Genomic DNA, 14,570 nt, shown 5'->3' on the forward strand with positions numbered 1-14,570 from the left:
TGAGACAGAATTTTCTAAATTAGTATGTCTCATCTACAGTAAATGTACATATGCACTACTCTTACTGCTTACATTGTCATCACATGAAATGCTGTACTTTACACTGAACTACCTGGTTTCTTTGAGATTAAAATCTCAGTTTTAGTATAACATTAAGGTAAGACTTTTGCATATTGCCTGCTTGTTTATCAGTTGCTTTTTAGCCTCTAGAGGTGTCCCTACACTGCAAAGAAAAACCTGCGACAGTCTTGTGTCAGCTGACTCAGGCTGCAGGTCTAGTTCATTCCTGTGTAGGCTTCTAGGCTTGGGCTCTAGCCCAGGCCCTGGGACTTTGCAGGGTGGGAGGGTCTCAGAGCTCAGGCTCCAATCCAAGCCTAGAAGTCTATACATTAATGAAATGGCCCCGCAGCCCAAGCTCTACGAGCCTGAGTCAGCTGGCATGGGCCAGCTGTGGGTTTTTCTTTGCTGTGTAGATGTATTCTAACAGAGAGGGACAGTCAGTCATTTCAAACTCCTGATTAGTTTGCTAGAGTATCTTTTAAGACCCAACAAACTTTTGTGCAAAGTACAAGAAGTCTTAAAGCTGAGAGAGAAGTCTAAAATTCTTATCACTCATTACTGGTGACTTCAAATATTTTGTACATTTAATACTGGAAATCAGATTGTTTGGCAGTAGTTCAGGTCTGGTTTATAAAACTGCAACTTCTACTTATCTTGGATTAGGAGATGGAACCAATAATATCATCTTTGTGAAAGTTATTCTTGAATTCTAGTCTTGACAGATAATGTCTTAGGTTAGCTTAAAATTAAATGTGTATAGATAGTATTGGAATTTTTGATGTTACTAATATTCTTATCTGAAGTATGCAGTCAACTCAAAATTGCCAGCTTTGTGTTCATATCTTGTCTGCTAATCCATTCCTGCTCTTCACATTCAGACTTAGAGGGAGAGTTGTCTGATTTTTCTGAGATTAAAAAATGTCTTTCATCTAAAATTAGGATCTGAGAGTTGTAATGGCGCTTGATTAGGACATTTACTGGCCTAATCCAGCAAAGTTTGCACTTAATTTTAGGAATCCTGTTTCCCGGCCTAAAAGACATTCATGATAATGGACAAGACTTAACACCAAAAGAAGTCTAATTTAATATTTGCAATTAAACATTCTTTAAATAGATTCATATAGCTATCTTTCATATATTACTTCTAGAGTAATTCTTCAAACTTCTGGAAAAATAACACTTCCAATCTGTTTAATATGTTTAGAACCTTTCCATAAACATGTAGCAGTTCTTGTTGGGTGGTATATCTATATGTAGCTCTTCTACTGTGTGTTAATTTTAATTTATTATTTTGACAGGTTGAAGAGATTAGAGAGATGGTAGACAATGACCTGGGATTCCAACAGGCTCCGCTCATGTGCTATTCTAGAACAAAGACCCTTCTCTTTATTTCTAATGACAAAAAAGTGACTGGTTGTTTAATTGCAGAACATATCCAGTCGGTAAGTGATCAAATTCTAGAGGTGCAAACTAGGGATTCAGTGTTGAATGACCAATTATAGTTTTTAGACACTCTAGAGCAACAGAGGTAGTTAAAATTCAGGTCTGGCCATTAATGTCTAATATGATCCCATTTTAAGGTGTTCAGGATTTTATTTGTGACAGCTAAACTCAGGGATTCTACCATCTACTGGAAATCCCAGCATTTAGCAGTCTCTATCCTACACCATGTGGTCCTGTACAAAGGTACTCCTCTAGGGACAGAAAATACTCACAACTCTGTTATTAAAAGAGATCTTACTAAGGTAATTTTTATCAGACAGACAAAGACTTTTCCATCATAAGCATTTTCAAAATGTAATTATTCATGTCTCCATGTACTTAAGCCCTGATCTTACAGACTTGTGGTAATAGGGACACCCTAACCCTCCCAAAAAGTACTCCAGGATTGTGGCCAGGGAACAAAAAAAAAAAACCCCAAAATCTAAAAAATAAAAGTTTAATGCAATTTAATGGCTACCTTACTATTAATAAATTTTGTTCACTGCTATCACATTCAATTGGGGAGCTAAACCAAAGAAACTCCATACATGAAATCTCCCTGATACTTTTATTCTTCTATCCTAGTTTTGAAATTAAGGGGACAGAATTGAAACTAAAGTTGTGAAATGTAATAATGGCGATACTGCCTCAGACCAGTGGTCCATTTAGCTCAGTATTCTGTCTTCTGACAGTGGCTGGTGCCAGGTGTGCCAGAGGGAATTAACAGAACAAGGCTATTATGAAGTGATCTGTCCCCTGTCATCCCATCCCAGGTTCTGGCAGTTAGAGGCTTAGGGACACTCGGAGGATGGGGTTGTCCCTGGCCATCTTGGCTTATAGTCATTGATGGACCTATCCTCCATGAAATTATCTAATTCTTTTTTTTAACCCAGTTATACTTTCACAACATCCCCTGGCAGTGAGTTCCACAGTTTGACTGTGCATTGAGACTGTGAGATAACATGTATTAACATGCTATGCCCCGTCATGAAAGAAGATATGTGTAACTGAAGTGTTTGTTTACAGCAGAATGGATTATCTTACACAAGCATTACTAATACATTTGGAGTTATGAATCGTGCTGTTAAAGTTTGACATTATCTGCAGGGCTATAGAGTTATAGAAGAGAAGATTCCAGAAGTTAGTTCAGAAAATGAGAAAATCATATTTGAGCGACAAAAAGCCTGGTGCTGCTCGACTTCTCCTGAGCCTGCTATCTGTGGGATTAGTCGAATCTGGGTGTTCAGTATGATGCGTCGGAAGAAAATCGCTTCTCGGATGATAGAGTCTCTTAGGTAATATTAAAAAAAACCCATAATTTAAGTGATTTGGGGCTCAATATTAGACTTAAAGTTGAGGCTTTTTGTCTGACAATCTTTTGTGTTTTTTTATGAAGACCTTTTCAGTGAATTTGTGGATATAAACCTAAAACTGAAAGTTGTGTTCAGTTTTACACAGACTTTGCACAGTTTTAACAATTTGAGTATTCTCATAGGGCTTGCCTAACCTAAAAAACTTAGCTAATTTGACTCTTTACAATTGTATTCAAGCAGACAGGATGTTGTCCACAATGGATTAGTCAAAGTAAGCTAGGGACAAAATCTTCAAGAGTGCTTAAGTGATTTATGAAAATGGGAGTTAAGCACTCTTACCCTAAGACAAATTGTATTCTTCATTATGTTACCTAATCTATTAGTTACATCTCCTGGATTTTTGGGAACAGGAAAAGGGGACATTAACAGGCACAAAACCACAGGGCTACCTATTGTATTCTTCTTACCTGCCTATACCTCTCCTTAAGTAGTGTTCTTCAACATTAGTCTGAATCTGACTTTTTTTTCACCCCATTCAGGTCCAGTGAGCCTTACAGTAGATTTTAGTTTCTATGGAGTTTAGGTGTGTTCAACTGCCAGTCTATCAGGAAGGAAGGCCACCTCTCCCCATCATCCCCAGCAAAGAACCAATCAGTTTGTTCACTCCCCCCCCCACCCCTGCCCCTTTCGCCCCACAGTGGGCTCTGAGCTCCCTTTGTAGAACATTTGTTTTCAGAACTTCTGTATTAATTTTTTTTCTAAAGCTGGAAATTGCTTTAAAGTTGATGTCTTCAAGCTAACACCTAAATTTGATGATTTGTTTTTTATGCTATTTTTAGAGACCCTTTGAGTTCAAATCCTTCTGCAGTAGGCTCTTCTGTTTGAGGTAAACATCAGAGAAATCTAAAAGAATCAGAAAATGCTGCTTGCAATTTCTTGTCCAGATCTTCATTGAAAGGGAGCTTTTACATTTTCTGCTTTCAGGTAGAAAGCTCTGACAGGCAGAAAGCAGAAGTCTCTAACTGGGTCCAGGGTGAGTGGAGAGTTGAGCTCAACAGCCATTCTCACAGCAACCTGACAAAATAATTGTGGAGTGTAATGCTTTGTTGCTGACTGCACCAGCATTTCCAGTAGTAAGCTTTCTTATGTATGGGGCTCCCACAACTTTGTGTAGCACGGTCCCCATAGACATTGACAGTTGCAATGTCCCCTTTGATTGGAAGACCAGTTTACTGCCATGGACACCAGTTCCTCCCTTTTTTAATTTAGGGATGCATTCTCTGTTGAACCTAGGGATCTTCCTCCTTGGGCCAAGCACCTGAACTCCTTGCCCCTCCTTAACTTAAAAAAAAAAAAAAAAAGTCTCTTTGGAGCAGAGGTCTCTTTTAAAAAACAAACTAACAACAATTTCTGAATTGCAACATGAGGAAGTAAAAATCTAAAAATAGTTGCTTTTCAGAATTGCTCGAGACCATCCTTCCTCTTGAGTGACACGTGATAAGCAAAATGCAGGAGATGCTAGAGAGAGAAAGCAGCAAAAAAAACCCTGTAAATGATTTTCATCAGTCCACCAAGGAATTTTTCCTCACTTTACGTAGCAGCTCACTAAAAATCTAAATGTTCCTTAATTAAAGACAGTTATCTTGCTGTAAAAGGCCCTTTTGACAGCTGAATAGATCCTGATCTAAAATAATGGAAGTATCCTCAGCAGGGCTTGAATTTAGCATTGGTTACCTGTTTCACTAGAGTCATTCTAGCTTCAACAGACTCCCCAGCAGATATGTGCTCTTAAAACAAGAAGATGAAAATCTGCGTAAGATCTCTAGGAGCCTCCCTCCATTCCTAGCTAGAAAACATGGTCTTAAATGCAGTAGTGAGAAAGTAACTGCTAGCCTTCCTTCAGAGTAAAATATTATTAGCAGCATTTTTGGGCAGTTTTGTGTGGGGTTTTTTTTTTTTTTTTTTACACACATACTCTCTCTCTCCCCCTTCCCTCCCCCCCCCCCACTCAAAAGGTTCTTCATCCACAGCCACAAGTCTATTTGGTTGAAATATAATTTTTGATAAACAGACCCTGTCCAGATCGGCAAACATCCATCAGATTCTGGAATTCTTGCAGGCTAGCCCCTTGATGTTTCTTTTTTACAAAAGAGAGTGGGGTTTTGTTTTGTGGGTTTAACTGTTTCAGGTCCTACCTTTCAGTTAAGGTCTTTGAGAGCTCCAAATCTAGAATCCTGGGCCCTACAAGGAGACCCCAAGCAAAGCAGGAGTGAAAACCTGATACTTATGGTAAAAGTCAAGGAGAGTATAATCCTTTTGACCCACTTTTATACTTCATATATGAACAAAAGGAGACAGACCCAATTTTTCTCCCTTCATATTGCCTTTAATGGTAAACATCTTGAACGTATGTTGCTCAGCCATGTTGTTTGTAAAGCAGGCAAGATCTACTTTTATCCTGATGTCTGTTTCTCAGAGCATCATCTCTACCTAACAGCCAAAGACCTCCATTGTAGGATTACATGATAGTTTGACCCTCTTATCAAACACCTTCTTAAGGACTCACTGACTTGCATGTAAAGTTATAGGTCATATTTCTGAAAGCTGTACTGGTACAGAAGACAATGCTAGGATTCTGCAGTTAAAGTAGTACTTGACCCAGATTTGGTTTTTATTCAGAAATTAAACACTACCTTTTTACACATCGTAAGAAACTGCCTTGGCTTCATTCTTTTCCTAACAGAGTGCCTTCTGTGAAAACCTGGTAGCACCATCTATGTCCACAGACCCCTCAAGACATATATGAAGTCAGACTATCTTCCTCCTACAAACAAAAATCCTCTCACTAGGCTTGGAAGGATTCGATTTTTATTGGTAAATGTCAGTAAACGTAGATTTTTTTTACTGTGCATAGACTGACAAAATTGTACTGATAATCAAAAATTACAGATAGGAAAAGTTTAAAAAAAAAAAAGTGGCATGACCATTTAGAATTTAAGGATATTTACTTTGTATATTTTTGTCAATTGATGCTTTAATGGTTATAAAGCTTTAACTTTTTGAATTTCAGCATCTACTGTAACTAAATAATTGTCTGACTCCACTCAATTTCTGTTTTAGATATTATCCATCAAAATGATAGACTTGGCAGAATTTGATTTTTATTTTTATCTAGCTGCTGGGGGGAAAAAAGATGGCTGTAGGGAATATTAGAACTCCTCTGTCCTCTGAGAGCTCCACTGAATTAATAGCTTTGTGGCCCAAGTGGTAATTTAAGAGGAAATATGCAAGGCAGGCACCTGGTCAGGGCCGGCTTTCGGTCCCCCCCCCCCCTTTTTTTTTTTTTTGCACCCACCCCTGGCCCCACATTCAGAGGAACCGCTCCCCACCCCAGCAAACCTCTGCTCCGCCACCTCCTCCCCCTGGCACGCTGCATTTCCCCTCCTACCCCTCCCTCCCAGGCTTGCTGCACCTGGGAGGGATGGGGGAGAAGAGGATCGGCAGCAGCGGCCTTGGAGGAGGTGGCGGAGCAGAGGTTTGCTGAGGCGGGGAGCAGTTCCTCTGAATGTGTCGTCCCCCCCCCGTTACTTCCTGCAGTCCCCTCGCACTAGCTCACCTCTGCTCTGCCTGCTCCCTTGAGCACACCGCCACTTCACTTCTCCCCCCTCCCTCCCAGGTTTGCTAGCAAGCCTGGGAGGGGAGAAGTGGAGCGGTGGCAGCACACTCATGGGAGGAGACGGAGTGGAGGCGGAGGCGAGTGGGGGCGTGGGGAGCTGCTGGTGGGTGCCAGCCCTGCACCTGGTAATCAGTACTACTACTTCAAGTAATGTCTTTATGTGTGCCCCTGCACCTCTAATTGGAGATTTTTGGTAGCAGTGTCTCATGGAGCCCCCGCATGTGCTCTTCCTCCCTCATGGTCTGCCTGAGGCTATTTAGCACTGCATGGGCGAACCCCCACCTTGTTTTGTCACCTTTGTTCTCCCTAAAAGTACTCAGGCTAGTGTTTAGTTGTGTTTTTAATTTTATTTTATTTTAGTCCTTTGGTTTTAAAAAGAAAAGAGAATAGGGAAAAGAACTTAACTTTCCTTCCCTGTCTGGGGGCATTCCCTCCCCCCCCGCATCTAGTAGACTCATAATTATTTCTTTTTCAGTTTAAAAAAAAAAAAAGTAAAGACTATGTTCTTCTGCATATTCCTCCCTGCTAGAGGATGACAGCCCCCTGCCCAGGGGCTTGCCTGGCTCTCTCCGCTCCAAGCAGTGCCTCTCTTGCCAGGAGTCAATTCCTGTAAGGGCCAGACACTCTCGGTGCTTGGGAGACCCTCTCAGAAGTGCTTTACCTGACACACCTAAAACTGCAGCCTCACAGGAGCTGGGAACTGAAGTAAAAATTCCTCCCTGTAGAGAAAACACTTCAGTCTGCAGGGGACTCTGGTGGGTGTTGACCCCGGATCATCCCTGGAGCCTTCACTTCAAAAGGGGTCCAGTGGTGAAGAGGAGGGACGAGAGAGAGAGAAGAAGCCACCAGCAGACTCCCCCTGGAAAGGCTCCTCCGAGCAACTGGCCAGCCAGAGGAGTGTTCCCCAGTGCGGCCATCTCGGCACTGACCCCTGAGCAACTGGCCAGCCAGAGGAGTGTTCCCCAGTGCGCCAGGCCATCTCAGTAGGACAATACCAGCAGAGGAACCTCCTGCTGTGAGCTCAGCCCTGGAAACTGAAACCTGAGAAGGGGCTTCCTGCTCTGAGCTCTGCTCTCCCATTGACAAGGGGCTTCTGCGCTGCTCTGGGCAACTACTGCAACGAGAGGGCACAGTTACCGTACCATCTCTATAGGAGTGACACACAGAAGCCCTGCTGTCAGCTCTGCTTCGCACTGAGACACTAGAGGCTTCCACCGTACTGTCCCCTAAGTGTTTCCTAAAGAGAGGGGACAGGTACCTCATGGTGGCCCACCACCACACTACAAGGGTCATCCCCAATTCCATCACGCCAACCACCCATGCCTGCCTTCCTGCGTCTCCCTCCCAAGCAATATATACACACACACCACCAATATATACACACACATGGCACAACCGTCTCTGGTGGACTCTCCCTGAGAGACATCAGATGGTTTGCTACAGCCTGGCACCTGAGCCAGGACAGGAGAAAGCTTTTTCAGAACAGGAAAGAAGGAGGAAGGAGAAAAATAAACAAACCCCACACCTGAAGAGGAAGCTATCTCTTCAGCACACTTCTCCTCATCTCTCCCAGATGAGACTGTGCTGCCCACCCTTCATCACTAGGTGAAGATTTAAGAACTTTCTGGATCTTACCAAGAGAGTGGCAGACGAGCTGCAGATTCCCTTACAGGAGATGGGGGATACACATCACAAGTTGGTGGAAATTCTGCCCACTACCTTCTCATCTAGAACTGTCCTCCCAATTAATGAGCTGATTCTAGATCCTACCAAAATCATCTGGCAGAGCCAGCTTCCATCACACCAACCAGCAACAGAGTGTAAACAAAAACAACCCTACACCTCTACCCAAAGAGGCAGACTTTGTTTTCAACATCCGCAACCCAACTCCATCATAGTGGATGTGGTTAATGCGTGAAGCAAGCAACATAATGCCAAGTCAACTCCATATGATCAGGCTTCGCAAGATGGCATATTCATCAACAATGCTGTTTAGAGTCCTAAATTACCATACTGTCATGGCCAAAACAATTTTGTTAATCTTGGGAAACCCAGAATGTTTCTGAAACATTACTGGAAACACAAAAAGAAGATTCAGACCATTCTTAGAGAAGGTCAGTTAATAGCCAGACCGGTCCTAGAGACACCACTGGATGTAGCTGTTACAGCTGCCTGCCCAGTCTCCATGACCATGGTACTGAGGTGTGCTGTGGGTTCGTTATACCTCTCTAGATTGCCCAGAGAGCTACAGACTTCCAATTTGAAGGGCCAAACTCTTTGCGGAGAAGACAGATTTTCTCTCCACATCCTGAAGGATTCTTGGACTACACTACACTCCTTAGGAATCCACACTGTGGAACAGAAGAGATGTACCTCTCAACCACACCATAGATCACAATCTTCTCAATAATCACCATCTCTGTGCTGTTATGAGCCACCGTGTAAGAGGCCCAGGGCTCAAAACTGAGAACAGTCTGCACCCCAGTCCATGACCTCTCAAATTGCCTCTTATAAGCACTTTGAGCTGGTTGGGGGCCTGAACAATACCTTACAGCATCAGCTGCCATCTATACACCTGTCACACCACTCAGAAGTCACCTTACCTTACTTCACAGCAGTTAGGACCAGCTCTAGAGCAAAGAGATTGATTTCTAGCCCTGAACTTACAGGGTGCCTACTTTCATATTTCAATACAACCATCGTACAGGAGATTTCCTACTGCTTACCTTTGGGGCAGGATCATTATAGGTACAGACTGCTCCATGCATGGTCGTCTCCAAGATACACTTCATTGTAGTGGCATACTAACTCCAGTACAGTGACTGGACTTGATCAGCACCAACCTGATGCAGTACAAGCGAGAGCGCTCCCCTCACTACCCACATTCACCACCCTGGGACACAACAGCAAGGTTCAGGACAAATGGCCTTCCACAGAATGACCTTCCATATCACTCCTTTTGGGGTTAGGGGCTGTCAGGAGTGCCTGTGAACAAACTCTGCCTTTTATCAAAAACAACACCCACAAAGGTTACGGTGGACTTAATGTGACCTGTATGTTTTGTATAAACTGCAAAGGAGCTGCCAGATCTCCCTCCCTCTGCAAGACCGCATTCAAACTTTGGAACTGATGCACCAAGCACAATGTGCTCATCTCAGCTGTCTGTCTACAAGGGATATAGAATGGGATAATGAACAGTCTCAGTTGGAATTTTCTCACGACAATGAGTGTATACTGAATTCACAGGTGCTTGAAGATATAGCCACCCTTTGGGGAAACATTCACTGGCAGTTGCCCTCATCTTCCCAGCGGCCAGGGCCCACTTGTATGTCTTCTCCCAGTTTCCTACCCTATCCAAGATTCTGTTGAAAATTCAACAAAACAAAGCAAGAGTTATTGTGATTGCCCCTCTTGACTATGACAAGTCTGGCTCCCTTTCCTGATGCAGATGGCAGTATGCCCTCCTGTTCCTCTGACGTCAGCCCATTCCTCACCTGCTCTCTCAAAACAATGGGCTGACCCTTCACCCCAACCCATGGGTCCTCCGCCTCCAGGCTTGGATCTTTCTTTTTTCCAAAGCTTAGAAGCAGAATGCTCTGACAAGCTGAAACACATGTTGCAACACAAGTTGACAACTCCACATACATATCTACAAAATGGAAATGACCCCAAGTTTGTACCCTTCCAAACGGACAGACCCAACTTCATCTTTCCTCCCTCCGATTTTGCACTACATTTTAAACTCTCACTCAGCTCCCTTTAAGGTACAGCTCATGGTGAAAATGGCTTCCCACTTGGAGTTTGCTCAACCACTAATGTATTGACTCTTTAAGGGCATTGGGACTTATGTGACACCTCATGTGACACCTCATTGGGACTTATGTGACACCTCATATTCCCTCATGTGACACCACCTGCTCTAGCCTGGGACTTTAATCTAGTTCTCAGGGCTTGGACTAGACCTCCCTCCGAGTCCAGGGCAACTTGTTCTCTCTTTTACCTGTCCATGATGACAACATTCTAATTGCCATCATCTCAGCTAGGTACATAGGAGAAATAGCAGCCCTGATGGCACACCCATCATTCACGGCCTTTGTCTTTAAAATAAATAAATAAAAATAACTCTAAGGCCATATCCCAAGTTTCTCCTTACTTTTTCTGCACTTTCCATATGAATCAACAGATCCATCTACCTATTTTTTCCCAAAACCACATTGTGACAACTGGGAGACAATTGTGCATATGCTAGATATTAGAAGGACATTAGCATCCTACTTAGACAGGACTAAGGACTTCAGAAAATCCCCTAAACTCTTCCCTTTGTCCACAGAAAGATCCAAGAGCTCTGTGATATCTCCTCAAAGACTATCCAAATGGGTCTCTAGTTGCATCAATCACTTAGCAAAGGTGCAACTTGCTTTTGTCCATACGCACTCCATGAGATCAGTTCCTACCTCAGTCACATTCCATAGGGATACCCCTATCTCCCGAATCTATAGAGCAATGATTGGGGCCTCTGTCCATACGATCGCAGAACATTATGCGATCACTGAAGAGTTGGCTGCTGACACAATCTTCGACTCCACAGTACTCTCTGTAGTGAAAGACTCCGCTCCGAAGTCCCAGCCTCCAGTGGTGGGTACTGCTCCGGAGTCACCTAAAGTGGAGCACCCACAGGGACACTACTCAAAGAAGAAGAGGAAGTTACTCATCTTGTGCAGTAACGATGGTTCTTCGAGATGTGTGTCCCTGTTGGTGCTCCACAATCCGCCCTCCTCCCCTCTACTTCGGAGTTCTCTATAGGGCTCTGTGGTAGAGAAGGAAGTGAGGGGAGTTGGCCCGTGCAGTGCTAAATAGCCTTGTGGGAGGGAGAGCACATGAGCGGGCTCAACAGGACACTGCTACCAAAAATCTCTGATTAGAGGTGCCGGGGCACACAGACACCTAAAGTGGAGCACCCATAGGGACACGCATCTCGAAGAACCATCGTTACTGAACAAGGTGAGTAGAATCATAGAATATCAGGGTTGGAACGGACCTCAGGAGGTCATCTAGTCCAACCCCCTGCTCAAAGAATGCCAATCCCCAACTAAATCATCCCAGCCAGGGCTTTGTCAAGCCTGACCTTAAAAACTTCTAAGGAAGGAGATTCCACCACCTCCCTAGGTAACATATTCCAGTGATTCACCACCCTCCTAGTGAAAAAGTTTTTCCTAATATCCAACCTAAACCTCCCCCACTGCAACTTGAGACCATTGCTCCTTATTCTGTCATCTGCTACCACTGAGAACAGTCTAGAACCATCCTCTTTGGAACCCCCTTTCAGGTAGGTGAAAGCAGCTATCAAATCCCCCCTCATTCTTCTCTCCTGTAGACTAAACATCCCCAGTTCCCTCAGCCTCTTGTCATAACTCATGTGTTCCAGTCCCCTAATCATTTTTGTTGCCCTCCGGTGGACTCTTTCCAATTTTTCCACATTCTTCTTGTAGTGTGGGGCCCAAAACAGGACACAGTACTCCAGATGAGGCCTCACCAGTGTCGAATAGAGGGGAACGATCTCGTCCCTTGATCTGCTGGCAATGCCCCTACTTATACATCCCAAAATGCCATTGGCCTTCTTGGGAACAAGGGCACACTGCTGACTCATATCCAGCTTCTCGTCCACTGTAATCCCTGGGTCCTTTTCTGCAGAACTGCTGCCTTGCCATTTGGTCCCTAGTCTGTAGCGGTACATGGGATTCTTCCGTCCTAAGTGCAGGACTCTGCACTTGTCCTTGTTGAACCTCATCAGATTTCTTTTGGCCCAATCCTCCAATTTGTCTAGGTCCCTCTGTATCCTATCCCTACCCTCCAGCGTATCTACCTCTCCTCCCAGTTTAGTATCATCTGCAACTTCCTCATTTGCTGTACATTTAAAAAGTAGACATCCAAGACTCTCACAATACCTTTAGCGGAAGGTACTTCATGCTGTGCCATTATATTGAACTCCGACTGCTCTTCTACATATCTCACGTTGAAATCATTTTTTGAGCTCCAAATTAATTCCCTCTGTGTAAAGGACTGTGAGGATCAATATGAAGAATGGGAGAACTTGGTTTCTTACCTGAAAGAAAGCTTTCTTCTTTTGTTCTGTGCAACTGATCCTGCCTATTTTTTTTGGTAAATTGGAATCTCAATGGCTGTTTACTCAGATTATGCAGATGGGCCAAGGGGAGAGAAGAGGCTTTAGCTATAAAATACAGAATTTATACTGTAGCACACGTGCATATATTGCATACAACATAGAGGATGAATTCTCTATTTGATGGCTATAGCCATCCTCCCATAAATACTTTAAAACATATTAGGAAAGTTTGGCTGACTGTTCAGGGAAAGAGGTTTAACACCCACCCAGTGACAGACAGGTCTGATTTTGCCCCTAAAGCTCCATGGAGAGTGAAGACCCATTATAAGGATCAGCTCACCTGAAAAATAATTGAAGAAAGGGATCTTTCAAGATACAAAAATATACTTTCGCATTATCACTTCATGGAAATTAACCAATTTTACTTTTTTTTAAACAGGAGTAATTTTATATATGGCTCATACTTGAAGAAAGAAGAAATTGCTTTTTCTGATCCCACTCCTGATGGAAAACTCTTTGCAACGCAGTACTGTGGCACTGGCCAGTTCCTGGTATATAACTTTCTCAATGGACAGTATCATACTTAGTGGAATTCTTTCAGCACAAGTAGTGGGAGACTTCTGCTAACAAGTACTGATTGAGTTCAGCCCTGACCAGGAGCTAGGGCCATATATATATATATATATATTTTATTATTATTACAATGAACTCAGGACTGGTAACAACTAAAAAAGGTTGTACTATTTTATTAAAATTGTAAATTGTGCAGTAATAGTCTAACTCTTTTTTAAAGAAGATATTTTGTTATCTTTTACAGAAGTTTATGATGTATTTTTATCTCTAATTAGTCATGTTTACATGCAGAGATATTGTTCATAGTGGACTGTAAACTAATTCAAGGACTATGGTCTCGCTGAGTACATACTGAAGTTCTTAATGTGGTGATATACCAGTGTTGCTTGGCACTGTAATCTTTAGTACTTTACCAGTTCTAGATGTTTAGTAAGGTATATAAAAGATCATTTCTCAAACTTTAAAACTCTGCTCAATTAGAACTTAAATAACAAATACTACAGTGCACTATTTATAGGTGATAGACTTGACAAATTAATTACATGGTTGTTCTACTATGCATTAATATGATTAACAAAGATTAATTAACCTGATTTCTCAATTATATGAAGAATAAGGAAGTTACACATTTTGCAAAGGGGATATTTAGCAGTAGTTTGTGAAAGATGAATTTGCAAAATATAAACAGGTATATGCTTCACCTTTTTTCCCAAAAATGCTGAACTGGGTATATGCCTTTATTAGTGAACTTCACTTTGTATCTCCTTCATAAAGCCCTTCACTTTAAAAGGGTTTATATGGTGAAAAACTGCTGTGGCCTTTCTCTATCTGTATATAATGTAGATTAAAAAATAAAGTACTTGATAGCTTTTTTTCTTAAGTGACGCTAACAGAGTGAAAAAGTAGTCTTTGTTCCTGCAAAGGAAATGTTCAATGGTGAAACATTAATCAGATTAACATCCAAAAGAAAAGTCCTGATTTAAAACAATCTTCAGTACAACAAAGCCTCACACTTCCTAAGGAATAGTTCCCGATGCCATAATTCATTTTTGGAGCATATACTGTAGTAGTAGCTGTGGTGGTCTAATGTCTGTGTCATAAAAGTGGGCAGTTATTAATTTTATCTCTTTAAGTCCTCTTTAGAAAACCTAAACTTTTCCAGCAAATAAATTCTTTATTTTATTGTATGCTCTTATCCAGAGGTGGTCAACAGGATAAGCTTCCCAGCACTGTGGCTTCAGCTCATTTGAATGCAGTCTCAGCTAGCAGCTGAGAAAAGCTGTTTTCTTTACCAGTAGTGAGACTAGAGTTGGGTGAATTTTATTTATTTTTTTTTTTTTTT

General features: G+C 42.3%; 1 protein-coding gene across 5 annotated transcripts in view; it reads left to right on the forward strand.

Annotated features, from left to right (window-relative positions):
- The window catches only part of ESCO1 (establishment of sister chromatid cohesion N-acetyltransferase 1), a 65,816-nt gene extending 51,741 nt beyond the window's left edge, over positions 1-14,075 (forward strand). For 3 of the 5 annotated variants that reach the window (XM_084618479.1, XM_084618480.1, XM_084618481.1), the window contains 3 exons: positions 1,359-1,502; positions 2,650-2,837; positions 13,095-14,075. In XM_084618479.1, coding sequence (XP_084474605.1) covers positions 1,359-1,502; positions 2,650-2,837; positions 13,095-13,242 — 480 coding nt within the window. In that variant the 3' untranslated portion in view covers positions 13,243-14,075. Of the gene's footprint in view, positions 1-1,358; positions 1,503-2,649; positions 2,838-13,094 lie in introns of those variants that run through there. The other 2 variants (XR_014710133.1, XR_014710134.1) reach the window with 1 other exon arrangement.
- The last annotated feature ends 495 nt before the right edge of the window (positions 14,076-14,570 follow it).

The sequence above is a fragment of the Lepidochelys olivacea genome, assembly GCF_965140295.1.
Source record: "Lepidochelys olivacea isolate rLepOli2 genome assembly, chromosome: 2".
Taxonomy (NCBI): Eukaryota; Metazoa; Chordata; order Testudines; family Cheloniidae; genus Lepidochelys; species Lepidochelys olivacea.